This window comes from Carcharhinus amblyrhynchos, chromosome 5 (genome assembly GCF_965287045.1).
Source record: "Carcharhinus amblyrhynchos chromosome 5, sCarAmb.v2.hapA, whole genome shotgun sequence".
NCBI classification, from domain to species: Eukaryota; Metazoa; Chordata; class Chondrichthyes; order Carcharhiniformes; family Carcharhinidae; genus Carcharhinus; species Carcharhinus amblyrhynchos.
Window position 1 is genome coordinate 120,726,547 of NC_137328.1, and position 14,384 is coordinate 120,740,930.

At 45.8% G+C, this 14,384-nt stretch overlaps 1 protein-coding gene across 1 annotated transcript in view; it reads right to left on the bottom strand.

Moving 5' to 3' along the window:
- palld (palladin, cytoskeletal associated protein) overlaps window positions 1-14,384 on the bottom strand; it is a 291,644-nt gene that overhangs the window by 193,551 nt on the left and 83,709 nt on the right. Inside the window, exons 4-5 of the mRNA XM_080189490.1 lie at window positions 7,385-7,514; window positions 3,266-3,328 (exon numbers count right to left, since the gene is read on the bottom strand). Of these exons, the coding sequence (XP_080045616.1) occupies window positions 3,266-3,328; window positions 7,385-7,514 (193 nt within the window). The remainder of the gene's footprint in view (window positions 1-3,265; window positions 3,329-7,384; window positions 7,515-14,384) is intronic.

A 14,384-nucleotide genomic window follows, 5' to 3' on the forward strand; every position in this document is an offset into this window, starting at 1 on the left:
ATTTGGAGAGGGTGCAGAGGAGGTTTACCAGGATATTGCCTGGTATGGAGGGGAGGTCCTATGAGGAGAGACTGAGGGATTTGGGGTTGTTTTCGCTAGAAAGAAGGCAGCTAAGAGGGGATCTTATTGAAACATATAAGATGATTAGAGGTTTAGATAGGGTGGATAGTGATAGCCTTTTTCCTCGGATGGAGAAAGCTAGCACGAGGGGGCATGGCTTTAAATTAAGGGGGGGTAGTTATAGGACGGATGTCAGGGGTAGGTTCTTTACCCAGAGGGTGGTGAGGGATTGGAATGCCCTGCCTGCTGCAGTTGTAAATGCGCCTAGTTTGGGGGCGTTTAAGAGATCCGTGGATAGGTTTATGGACGAAAAGGGATTAGTTTAGATTAGTGGGTCATTGTTTTTTAACTGGTCAGCGCAACATCGTGGGCCGAAGGGCCTGTTCTGCGCTGTAATGTTCTATGTTTATGTTATGTTTATACAGCCTCAGAAGTACATCACTGCTCTTGTATTCTAGCCCTCTAGAAATGAATGCTAACATTAAATTTGCCTTCCTAACTGCTGACTGAACCTGCAATGTCCACGTTCCCTCACACAAATAAGCAGATAGATTTCCAGTTTTAACCCGAGGCATATTTGGAGAATAGTGACAATTTGAATCTTTCCCACTGAGGGCAAATGGGCTGTAAAAAAAATGAGCAGGTCCATTATCTGCTGATATTCCATCATTCCTGCTATTAACCCCGCGTGGTTTACTGAGCTGATGAAGTTACCTTACACCAACGGGCAGCGTATTGTCAATGTAGTGGCACAGTGGGGCACAGAGACATAGAAACTAGGAGGAGGAATAGACCCTTCGAGGCTGCTGTACCGGGTTCTCCGGTTTATTCCCACTGTCCAAAGATGTGCGGGTTACGTGGATTGGCCATACCAAACTTCCCCTTAATGTCCAAAGATATGCAGGCTAGGTGGATTGGCCATGGTAAGTTGCCCCTTAATGTCCCAAAATGTGCGGGAGATTATGGGGATTAGCAGGGTAGATATGTGGGGTTACGGGAATAGGGGCTGAATAAGATGCTCTTTTGGAGAGCCAGTGCAGACTCGATGGGTTGATGACCTTCTCCACTGTGGGGATTCCATGATTCCATTCTATGTCATGGGCTGCTCTAGGTGCCAAAGTGGCACCTGATGCACCTCTGACACAGTTTGGGTTTGAATGCCCCAGTATTTCATCCGGACACGGGAATGATAATGTCCCACTTTGCTCCCCCCAGTGTTCACTGTGAAAACAGGTCCCTCCAATAAATAGGATTAAGAAGACTGGAAACTTCTCCGTCTCTCTTCACATGCAATCAACTGGGAGAGAACTGGAACCTGTACTTAGAGAAGTGGGTGGAGAGGGAGAGAGAGAGGGAGAGGTGGGGTGGGTGGGGAATCGAAACTAATTGCTGATCCAAGCTTCCAAAAAGAATGGAAAATTGATGGGGATTGGCAATGACTTATGTGCAAAAACAGGCAATCAGTTTGACAGCCGACACTATAGTTAAGAAAGCCCATCAGCGCCTTCTACTTTCTCAGGAGAGTAAGGAAATTTGGCTACGGCTCTCACCAACTTTTACAGATGCACCATAGAAAATATTATTGGACGTATCACGGCTTGGTGTGGCTCCTGCTCTGACCAAGACCACAAGAAACTACGAAAGGTCGTGAATGTAGCCCAATCCATCATGCAAACCAGTCTCCCACCCATTGACTCGGTCTACATTTCCCACTGCCTTGGAAAAGCAGCCAGCATAATTAAGGACCCCACGCACCCCAGACATTCTCTCTTCCACCTTCTTCTGTTGGGAAAAAGGTACAAAACTCTGAGGTCACGTACCAACTGACTCAAGAACAGCTTCTTCCCTGCTGCCGTCAGACTTTTGAATGGACCTACCTCGCATTAAGTTGATCTTTCTCTACACCCTAGCTACGACTGTAACACTACACTCTGCACTCTCTCCTTTCCTTTTCTATGAACGGTATGCTTTGTCCGCATAAGGAACAATACTTTTCACTATATGTTAATACATGTGACAATAATAAATCAAATCAGAATCAAAAGGATGAGAAACCTTGCCGGGAGTGGGGAATGGGGGAGGATGGGGGAAGTAAACATTTTGGATCGAAGTAAGTGAGATCGCCGCAGGTTGACATGTGCAAAGCTGAGAGAAGCAGAGCAGAAAGAAACCACATTTTGTGACATTAAAACGTATCTGGCAACGTGCCAAGGCAGGAACTAACACCCCACCGTGGAATTCAGCCTGGAAACAATGGTGGCATTGTTAGTGTTAGCAGACCAATTCTGCCGGAGATGCATGTGGGTTTAAGCGAGTCTGCCTTCTCCTGCCCGATTTCTTGGAGGTTTTCTGAAATCCCTATAACTTCAAAACATTGACCTGCAGAGACTGGCTTCCTGTTGGAACAGTGACTAACAGATGCCCCAGTGTTATAAAAAACATCTGTACTCTTGTAGAAGCTTCAAACTGAAGGCTGGTTTAGTGAAAATAGCCTCTGGAACACTGATGAGAGCTAAATGATATTCCAGTATCTTTCCCCGCTCTGTGCACCGAGTCTGCACTTATTTCCCTAAGGGCTGAGATAGTTCTGAATCCTGCATCTCGTCAGTGACTGAGCTTCCTCTCTCTCACTTTCCTGGGTATTTATTCTGACCTGTAGAATCACAGTACAGAGAGAGACAATTTGGCCCATTGAGCCAACACTGGCTCTCTGACACGTCGTCCCACCCAGGCCCTTACCCCCATAACCCCACATGGAGCAGCACAGTGGCACAGCGGTTAGCACTGGGAAAAAGATACAAAAGTCTGAGGTCACGTACCAACCGACTCAAGAACAGCTTCTTCCCTGCTGCCGTCAGACTTTTGAATGGACCTATCGTGTGTTAAGTTGATCTTTCCCTACACCCCAGCTGTGACTGTAACACTACGTTCTGCACTCTCCCGTTTCCTTCTCTATGAATGGTATGCTTTGCGTAGTGTGCAGGAAACAATACTTTTCACTGTATACCAGTACATGTGACAGTAATAAATCAAATCAAATCAAGTCAATGAAATTCTCCTCCGAGCTGACCTCTGCGACCCTGGCTAAACCAATCTCGCAGTAACTAAGAATGGTTCTTCTTCGAGTGTCAGGGACAAATCAGATAACTTTAATGGGACTTTTCACCCCCCTTTTTGCCTGAAGAGCATGATAAAAAAGGCTGACCTTTGTAAACACAGGTGGTGAGACCCCATCCTGGGCTCGAAGGCAAGGCGTTGGACTCTGGACCTAAATAGAAATGAAATAGACAAGAATTAGAGCATAGCAATTGCCAGTTAAGGATGTTGTCCTCCTTGATTAGAAATAAGCTCAATAGTCAGAAATAACATTCTGAGAGGGGCGAGGTTTAACTCCGATATCAGCGGGACGATTTTTACACAGAGGGTGGTGGGGGCCCGGAATGCACTGCCAGGTAGGGTGGTGGAGGTGGACACGCTGGCATCGTTTAAGACTTACCTGGATAGTCACATAGACTGGGAATGGAGGGATACAAACGAATGGTCTTGTTGGACCAATGAGCGGCACAGGCTTGGAGGGCCGAAGGGCCTGTTTCCTGTGCTGTACTGTTCTTGGTTCTTTGTGTTCAACTTTCTGATGGCAGTCAATATAGCCAAGATGGGGTGGAACGCCTCATCTTATCAGCTGATATTTTGTCAGCTTGTTTGTCCCTCTTGTGGGGACCTCAAGTTGGATTCCAATTGAGTTTAGATTTTGGATGAAATAAAAAATTTTAAAAAGTGCACTGCCACTTGCTTTTACTCCTTTTTGGTGGGCAGCTTTCCACAGTTACTTGTGCACTTGGAGCAGTCTACAAGCCACCTGGTTAGACAGTATTCCAGGGGTACTCCCTTGGTTTGTGAACTGCAATTATATGTTAAGCTGCAAGCCACTTCAGAGCAAGGCACCGCAAACAAGTTAATGATAGGTTCCACGCAGTCAATAACATTACCAAGGCAAAGCAGCTCACAGAATATTACAGCACAGAGAAGGCCCTTCGGCCCATTGAGGCTACACGGGCACATGGTGGCACGGTGGCACAGTGGTTAGCTGGACCTGGGTTCGATTCCCGGCTTGGGACACTGTCTGTGTGGAGTTTGCACATTCTCCCCGTGTCTGCGTGGGTTTCCTCCGGGTGCTTCGGTTCCCCCCCACACAGTCCAAAGATGGGCTGGTTAGCTGGATTGGCCATGCTAAATTGCTCCTTCGTGTCCCGGGATGCTTAGGTTAAAGGGATTAGTGGGGTAAACATGGGTTATGGGATAGGACTTGGGTGGGATTGTTGTCGGTGTCGGCTCGATGGGCCGAATGGCTTTTTAATGCACCGCAGGGATCCTATGAAAGGCCCTAACCTGCCCACCTAATCCCACTTGCCAGCACTTGACCCGTAGCCTTGAATGTTATGACGTTCTAAGTGCCCATCCAAATATTTTTTAAAGGATGTGAGGTTGCCCACCTCCACCACCCTCCCAGGCAGCGGGAATACCCCCTAAACCTCCCACCCCTCACGTTCAACTTGTCTCCCCTCGTGACTGACCCTTCGACTAAGGGGAACAGCTGCTCCCTATCCACTCACTCAAAGTTTGTCCAATCGAGCAGGTTCTGTGGCAAAAGGGGCCAGGGATTATAAACCGAACCTTCCTTCATCGGGAATTTTGTGGCAACCCCAGCGTCGATCGGAATCTCATTTACACTTAATGTTTGACAGACTGAAACACACTCAGTTTTAGCCGGTGCTTTAACCATATGACAGAGCCTAATCACATTTAGAAGTTTGCGCCTAGTTTGGGGGCGTTTAAGAGATCCGTGGATAGGTTTATGGATGGAAAGGGATTGGTTTAGGTTAGAGGGTCATTGTTTTGTAACTGGTCGGCGCAACATCGTGGGCCGAAGGGCCTGTTCTGCGCTGTAATGTTCTATGTTCTATGTTCTATGTTCTATGAAGGCACTTGGACAGAATTGGCGGAAAGGTTAAGTGGGATATGGGGCAAATGCAGGCAAGCGCAGTTAACCTAGATGGGCTTTTTGGTTGGCATGGGCCAGTTGGGCTTGTCTCTACGCTGTAGATTCTATGCTTGCGTGATTGCAAAACAGAACTGCACGAGGGAGGGCATTTATGTCGTGATTTTGTTATCCCTTCACACCCTAATGATGCGGGGGTCAGAAATAATCACTGGTTATATATTTATTTTTGTGTGACAAAACAGTTGACTCCCAACCCATCCTCACCTCATCAGGGTACAGAAGGTTACAGGAAGATTTAACAACATTTATGAAGTGGTTGATTGGGGAGGTGGGGCGGGTGGGGGGGAGGTTTGTTAACAGAATAAGCAACGAGAACCTGATTCCTTTGCCACGTCAGAGTCAGTGACCGGTAAATGTGAGATACTTTGGGATAATTTGCAAAGTAACCGAGGAGGAAATAAGGAGAATGTTGGAGTGAGTTGTGCTGATCTGGGATTCACTGCCTGAAAGGCTAACAAAAGCAGATTCAATCTTAACTCCTAAAGGCTCTCTTGTCCATACTGACATGTAACATCGTGGGATTATTCTACACTGTCTTTGGGCAATGCACTGACAACAATCCCACCCAAGCCTTATCCCCGTAACCCCATTTATTTCCCCTGCTAATCCCTCTAACATACACATCCCAGGACACTAAGGGGCAATTTCAGCATGGCCAATCCACCAAACCCGCACATCTTTGGAGTGTGGGGGGAAACCGGAGCACCCGGAGGAAACCCACGCAGACACGGGGAGAATGTGCAGACTCCACTCGCACGCTCACACACACACACACACACACACACACACACGCAGTGACCCAAGGCCGTGAATTGAACCCGGGTCCCTCACGCTGTGCTAACCACCGTGCCTGGGACTCAGTGGCTGTGAGGGACTTTGGGACAACTGCACATTGAGAGAAAAGGCAACACAGAATCCTTCCCTATTCAGTCTTTTAACACGTTGACCAGTAAACAGTCTGCCCAGGTCCGATACATGTGGACACAGTAAGAAGTCTCACAACACCAGGTTAAAGTCCAACGGGTTTATTCGGAATCATGAGCTTTCGAAGCACTGCTCCTTCGTCAGGCGACTCACCTGGTAAAGGGTCAGTTCTCCGAAAGCTCATGATTCCAAATAAACCTGTTGGACTTTAACCTGGTGCTGTGAGACTTCTTCCTGTGCCCACCCCAGTCTAATGTCGGCATCTCCACATCACTGATACACGTTATCATTTATTTGGAGGGGGAATGGAGTAGGGGAAAAAGAGTGGGAGGAGATGGGGAGGGTTGGGGGGGGTGCTACAGTCCAGTAAACACGGTGAACACACAATCTCTGGGCCATTGCATTTGGAGCCTCTGATGGAGCTGTTTGTGGATAAATTGCCAAATGCTGCCATGAGTGTGGGTGGAATTTCTCTCCCCCACCCTCACGGCATGTTTCACCATGGCATTGGCCAATGGCCGGATCTTCTGGTGGCTGTTTGCCCCCCCCCACTCCCTCGCTGGGGAAGCACAGTGGGGGCTCGCCATCACCGCCACTGGGTGATGGGAACAGTTGCGACAAGTCCTACCCAATGACTGCAGACGTGTGTGACTTCAAGAAAGTTAAGTTAAGTGTAAGTCTGGGGTACATTTACCTAGCGTCCGGCTTCAGGCAGCCTTACGCTGCCTTGTAACCAACAGAGAGCGTGGCTAAAACATATCCATTAAAACGGAGCAGCCAACCTTCACACAGCAAGATTCCACAAACAGCAGTGTGATCAATGACCAGATAACCCACCTGATTGTTGTTGACTGAGGGATGAATGTTGGCCTAGACAGTGGGGGTGGGATTTTCCAGCCACGCTCGCCGGAAAATCCCACCCAAGGTTAGTGCATCTTTGCAAGGTCCGTGTCCCGCCTGCTACAGGAAGCTGTACCCCGGGGGAAACCTCCCAAACTCTGCTTCCAAATAGTGACACAAAACCTTTCGCAGTTGCCCAAGAAGGTGGCCTGAGTTTAAAGTTTAATCTGAAATACGGCACTTACAACAGTGCGGCACTCTTCCCTCAGTGTCACTTTAGATTAAATGCTCGGATCGTTGTCGGCACCACTCTGCCACAGCTCACACACGCGCCCGCTCCCTCACATGCACGCGCATGCCCTCACTCGCACACGAACCGAGATATGCACTTATTTATACACGGATATAATTTTTGCATGCTGGTGAAAAACACACATTAGTTAGTAGGCTGACACATGCCCCACTGTCACTCACTGAGTGCTGTATTATTCACTGTACCTGTGGGGCTGGGATGGAGATGGATTGCACCAACGTGGAGCGGACTTGCTGCACTTCGCCGGCACCTGCTGCCCTCTTCGAGTTGTGGGCTCCTATTGTCAGGGACACTGAAGTGGTCTTCTTCTGGGGCCTTGTGTTTAGGAGGGGTAAGAGAAGAGATAAGTTTAAAGAAATTGCCAACAATTTTGGGAACAGATCTAACATGTCAACTGGGTCAAGAATCATAGAATCCATACTGTGTAGAACCAGGCCATTCGGTCCATCAAACTTGTACTAGTAACAATCCCACTCAGGCCCTATCCCAGTAATCCCACATATTTGCCATCCTGACATTAAGGGGTAATTTACCCTGGCCAATCCACCTAACCTGCACATCTTTGGACACTATGGGGCAATTTAGCATGGCCAATCCACCTAACCTGCACATCTTCGGACACTAAGGGGCAATTTACCATGGCCAATCCACCTAACCCACGCACCTTGGGACACTAAGAGGCAATTTAGCACGGCTAATCCATGCAGCCAGCGCCTCTTTGAAGACTAAGGGGCAATTTAGCATGGCAAATCCATCTAACTGGCACATCTTTGGAGTGCAGGAAGAAACGCAGACATGGGGAGAACATGCAAACTCCGCACAGACAGTGATCCAAGCCAGGAATTGAACCCAGGTCCCTGGCACTGTGAGGCAGCAGTGCTAACCACTGTGCCACTGTGCCACCCCTGAAGGAGCAGCGCTCTGAAAACTTGTGATTCCCAATAAACCTGTTGGATTTTAACCTGGTGTTGTGAGATTTCTTACTAGTTTATAGGGGAAGCTCTGATAACCATTGTGCAAAGGAGACTTTGGAGGTTAACCACACATGAAAAGCCAAAAAGTACACGCATAGGATGAAGGAATCCCTTTACCAAAGGAAGGATACACTTACTATCGAGAGAGTACAGCGAAGACTGATTTTGGGGATGGCAGGATTGCCTTAGGTCACAGGTCGGAATTCTCCAGCTGTTCATATTGGCGGGATTCTCCAGTCCCGCTGGCAGTGCATGCCTGCCCATGGGTTTCCTGCTGGAGTGGGGTGACGTGAGTGGGAATTCCCATTGACAGGAATGGGACCAGAGAATCCCACCACCAGCAAACAACTCGCCACCTCCCGTTGGCAGGAAACATTGAGTTTTACAGCCCATCACATCTTCTACACTGGCCATCAAGCACATACTCATTCTCTACCTGCTCTTGGTCCATAGTCATAGGGAGAAAGATTGAGGAGACCTGTCCCAACTTTGAAGAAAAGTCATATTGGACCCAAAACACTAACTCTGTTTGTCTCTCTGCAGATGCTGCCAACCCGACTGAGTTTATGCAGTATTTTATTTCACACCTAACCACGGTACCACGAAACCAATCACTGAAAATATTCAAGACAAAGATTGCTAGATTTCTAGATATTAAAGACATCAATGTATATGAGAATAGAGTGGGAAAAATGGGACTCAGGTAGAAGATCTAAGGTGCAAAATCAAGCAGAAAGGTGGAGCAGGCTCGAGGGGCCGAATGGCCTTCTCCATTTCGTACGTTCCTATTAATGTGACTTGAAGGGCTTGGGTCAAGTTGATCAAACTCTTATCAGTGTAAGCTGAAGGCATTTGGCTATTTATTCACTTTGGAGGAAGAATAGAGGAGCTGAATATTATTTAAATGGAGAAAGACTGCACAAAGTTCTGCCTCATGGGGACTTGGGGTCTTTGTGTATAAATCACAAAGGGCTTCCATGCAAGCTCAGCAGGAAATAGGGACGGCAAATGGAATGTTGGCCTTTATTTCAAAGCTAAATGGAGTATAAAAATAGGGAAGTCTTGCTAAAAATATACATGGCACTGGTTAAACCTCAGCTGCAATACTGTGAACAGTTTTAGTCCCTTTATCTAAGGAAAGGCATACTGCCATGAAGGCAGTCCGGAGAAGGGTCACCGGGTTGATCCTGGGTAAGGAGGGATCTTCTTCTGAGGAGAGGTTGAGTAGGTTTGGCCTGTGCTCACTGGAGTTTAGAAGACTGAGAGGGGACCTTATTGAGACATTTCAGATTCTCAGAGGGCTTGACAGGGTCGATGCTGAGAGGCTGCTTCCCCTTTTGGGAAAATCTAGGACAGAAAGAAATCCCACAACACCAGCTTAACGTCCAACAAGTTTATTTGTAGCAAATGCCGCAAGCTTTCGGAACAGGCTGTCCCTTCGTCAAGTAGCTGGGAGTTCCATCTGACGAAGGGACAGCCTGTTCTGAAAGCTTGTGGCATTTGCTACAAATAAACTTGTTGGACTTTAAGCTGGTGTTGTGGGATTTCTTTCTGTCTTATCCCAGTCCAACGCTGGCATCTCCACATCAGGAAAATCTAGGAACAGAGGCCAGAATCTCAGAGTCAGGGGCCGCCCATTTAAGACAGAGATAAGGAGGAATTTCTTCTGTCAGAGGATAGTGAACCTGTGGAATTTGTTATTGCAGAGGGCTGTAGAGGCTGGGACGTTAAATATGATGTGGCGATGCCGGCGTTGGACTGAGGTAAAACAAAAAGAAATCCCACAACGCCAGTTTAAAGTCCAAACAGGTTTATTTGTAGCAAAAGCCACAAGCTTTCGGGACAGCCTATCCCTTCAGCCACCTGACGAAGGGACAGGCTATCCCAAAAGCTTGTGGCTTTTGCTACAAATAAACATGTTTGGACTTCAAACTGGTGTTGTGGGATTTCTTTGCGTTAAATATGTTCAAGGTTGAGATGGACAGATATTTAATCAGTAAGGGACTGGAGTGTTATGGGGATAAGGCGGGAAAGTGGAGTTGACGATTATATCAGATCAGTCATGTGATCTCATTTAATGGTGGAGCAGACTTGATGGGCCGGTTGGCCTATTCTTTCTCCCATGTCGTACGGTCTAATGGAAATAGCAACAACTTGTATTGATATAGCACCTTTAATGCAGTAAAATGTTTCAAGGTTTCATAGCAAATATAATTTGACAAGGTGTTTGATGTGTGAGGGCAGATGCTCAAAAGCTCGCTAAAAGAGGTAGATTTTTAACAGGATCAGAAGTCACTCATACAGTCCCTTGAACAGCGAGATGCCTTTAAGGAAGAGATAGTTCAGGTGCAGACAACCTATATCCTCACCAGGGGGGAAGGTGGGGCAAACAAATCCAGAGATCCCTGGATGACGAAAGAGATGGAGTTCAAGATGAATCAGGAAAGGTGTGCTTATGATTAAAGCCAGGTGGACACCACAATTGTGAATCAGGTCGCAACTGGAAGATTCAGTTGGAAATTGAAAAAAAAAACAATTTTGGGAGGCAGAGAGTATGAGAAGAGGCTGGCAGTTAACAAAAGGGATGCCAGAAGTGTTCATATCAGTGTATAAGTAGCTAGGGGGACATGTAGGGATCAAGATGGATTTACATGTGGAGACAGAGGGCAAGGTCCAGGCATTAAATGAATACTTTGCATCTGTCTTTACCAAGGGAGGAGATGCTGCCCCAATCATGGGGACGGCAAAGCTAGTTCAGACACAACAGACTTGTGAGCAAAATTATAATTCATGAAATAAAAGGGACCAGGCTATGGAATTGGCTGACACCTATATCAGCCTCCTATTTATTGACCGTAGCTCAGCCTTCAACACCATTATCCCAACAAAACTCATCTCCAAACTCCGTGGCCTAGGGCTCAGCTCCTCCCTCTGCGACTGGATCATAGACTTCCTAACCCATGAGCCTCAATCAGTAAGGATAGGCAACAACAGAGATGCACGTGTTAAAGGAACATCTGCGATTGTGGGCAACTTTAATCTGCATGTAGATTGGGAGAGTCAAAGTATCTACAGTCGATGAGAGGAGGAATTTCTGGAGTGCGCACAGGACAGTTTTCTGGAACAATACACTGAGGAACCAACAAGGGAACAGATTACCTTGGGCTGGATGAGAAAGGATTAGTTGGCAATCTAGTTGTGAGAGAACCCTTGGAGAAGAGTAACCATAATATGGTAGAATTCTTTGTCAAGGTGGATAATGATGCTGTTGATTCTGAGACTAGGGCCCTGAATCTCAATAAAGGGAACTATGATGGTATGGGGCATGGATTGGCCAGGATGGACTGGGAAACATTACTGAAAGGAAAGGCAGTTGACTGCAATAGCAGGCTTTTAAAGGATGAATAGATAAACTCCAGAAGTTGTTTATTCCTGTTTGGCACAAGAATGATAAGGGAATTGTGGCCAAACCATGGCTTACAAGGGAAATTAGAGATAATATCAGATTCAAGGAAGAAAAATACAAATTAGCAAGAAAAAGCAACAGGCCTGGGGATAGGGAATAGTTAAAAATTCAGCAAAGGAGGATCAAAGAGATATAGATAAGAAGGGAAGAAATGAAAGGGAAGAGTATGAAAGTAAGCTAGCGTGGAACATAACTAAGTGTCAAAGTTTCTATAGACATTTAAAGAACAAAAGATTGACAATAGCGAATGTAGGCCTCTTACAGTCAGAATTCATAATGGGGGGCAAAGAAATGATTGAGGGATTAAATTTATACTTTGTTTCAGTCTTCACAACAGAAGGCATGAATAATATACCTGCGGTGCTGAGAGAAACATGTTTTAGCAAGGAGCTGAAGGAAATTAGCAATGATAGAGAAATGTTTCTGAGGAAATTGATGGGATTGAAGGTGGGTAAATCTCCAAGTCCTGATAGTCTTCATCCCAGAGTATTTAAGGAAGTAGCCCTGGAAATAGTAGATCCGTTGGTGGTTATTTTCCAAAATCCTTTAGACTCTGGAATAGTTCCTACAGATTGGAGGGTAGCTAATGTAAGCCCACTATTCAAAAAGGGAAGTAGAGAGAAAATAGGGAACTATAGAGCCTAATGTCAGTACTGGGAAAGTTGCGAGGGTCCATCATCAAGAATTTCCTAACTCAGCATTTGGAAGGCTGTAGTATAATCAGACAAAGTCAGCATGGAATTATGAAAGGGGAAATCATGCATGACAAAGATATTGGAATTCTTTGAGATGTAACTAATAGAGTTGACCAAGGAGAACTAGTGGATGTAGTTTATTTAGACTTCCAGAAAGCTTTTAACAATATCTCACATCATAGACTACTATGTAGAGTTAAAGCACGTGGGTTGCAGGTAATGTCTTGAGATGGACATAAAGCTTGTTATCAGATAGGAAACAAAGAGTTGGCATAAATGAGTCTTTTTCTGATCGGCAGTCAGTGACTAGTGGGATTCCACAAGGATCTGTGCTAAGACCCCAAGTGTTCACATTACATATTAATGATTTGATAAATATGAGGTTATCTACTTTGGCAGCAATAATAGGAAGACAGATTATTATTTGAATGGGTGTAAATTGAGAGAGGTAGATACTCAACGAGATCTTGGAGTCATTGAAAGTAAGTGCACAGGTACAGCAGGCGGTAAAGAAGCTAAATGCTTTGCCTTCGTAGCAAGAGGATTTGAGTATTGGGATTTGCTGCAGTTGTATAGAGCATTGGAGAGGCCACACCTGGAGTATTGTGTGCAGTTTTGGTGTCCTTGTCTGAGGAAGGATGTCATTGCTGTAGAGGGAGTACAGTGAAGGTTTACCAGACTGATTCCTGGGAAGGCAGGTCTATTATATGAGGAAACACTAAGTTAGGATTATATTCACTGGAGTTTAGAAGAGTGAGAGGGGATCTCATAGAAACTTATAAAATTCTAACAGGGTTAGACAGGGTAGATTCAGATAAAATGTTCCTGATGGTGGGGGAGTCCAGAACCAGGGGGTCATAGTTTGAGGATAAGGGGTAAACATTTTAGAACTGAGGTGAGGAGAAATTTCTTCACCCAGAGGGTGGTGAATGCACAGAATGTAGTTGAGGCCAAAATGTTGCCTGATTTCAAGAAGAAATTAAATATAGCTCTTGGCGTTCAAAGGGATCAAGAGATATGGGGGGAAGGGAGAATCAGGATATTGAATTTGCCAATTAGCCATGATCAAAATGGATGGCAGAGCAGGCTCGAAGGGCTGAATGGTCTACTCCTACTTCTAGTTTCTATGTTTCTCTGTAACGAGTCCTCAATGATCATCCTCAACACTAGGCTGTGTCCTCAAGCCCTTTGTTATACACTTACGACTGTGTGGCCAAATTCCCCTCAAATTCCATTTACAAGTTTGCTGATGACACCATCGTAGTGGGTTGACTCTCAAACAATGACGAGATGAAGTATAGGAAAGAGAGAGAGAATTTGATGAATTGGTGCGATGACAATAATCTCTCCCTCAATGTCAGTAAAATGAAAGAGATTGTCATTCATGTCAGGAAGTGTAGTGGAGAACATGCCCCTGTCTACATCAAAAGTAATGAAGTGGAGATGATCAAAAGCTTCAAGATTCTCGGTGTTCAGATTGCCAACAACCTGCCCTGGTCTCCTATGCCGACATTATAGCTAAGAAATCCCACCTCTACCTTCTCAGGTGGCTAAGGAAATTTGGCATCTCAGCTACAACTCTCACCAACTTTTACAGATATACCATAGAAAGCATTCTCTTTGGTTGTATCACAGCTTGGTATGGGTTCCTGCTTTGCCCAAGACTGCAAGAAACTACAAAGGGTCATGAATGTAGCCCAATCCATCACTCAAACCAGCCTCCCATCCATTGCCTCTGTCTACACTTCCCGCTGCCTTGGAAAAGCAGCCAACATAATCAAGTTCCCCACATGCCCTGGACATTCTCTCTTCCATCTTCTTCCGTTGTGAAAAAGATATAAAGTTCTGAGGTCACATACCAGCCGACTCAAGAACCGCTTCTTCCCTGCTGCCATCAGACTTTTGTTTGGACCTACCTTATATTAAATTGATCTTTCTCTAAACCCTGGCTATGACTGTAACACTCCATTTTGCACTCTCTCCGCCATTGTAAATATCATGGTCCATGATTCCATGATAGTACAAACCACTTCATAAACCATTATCTTAT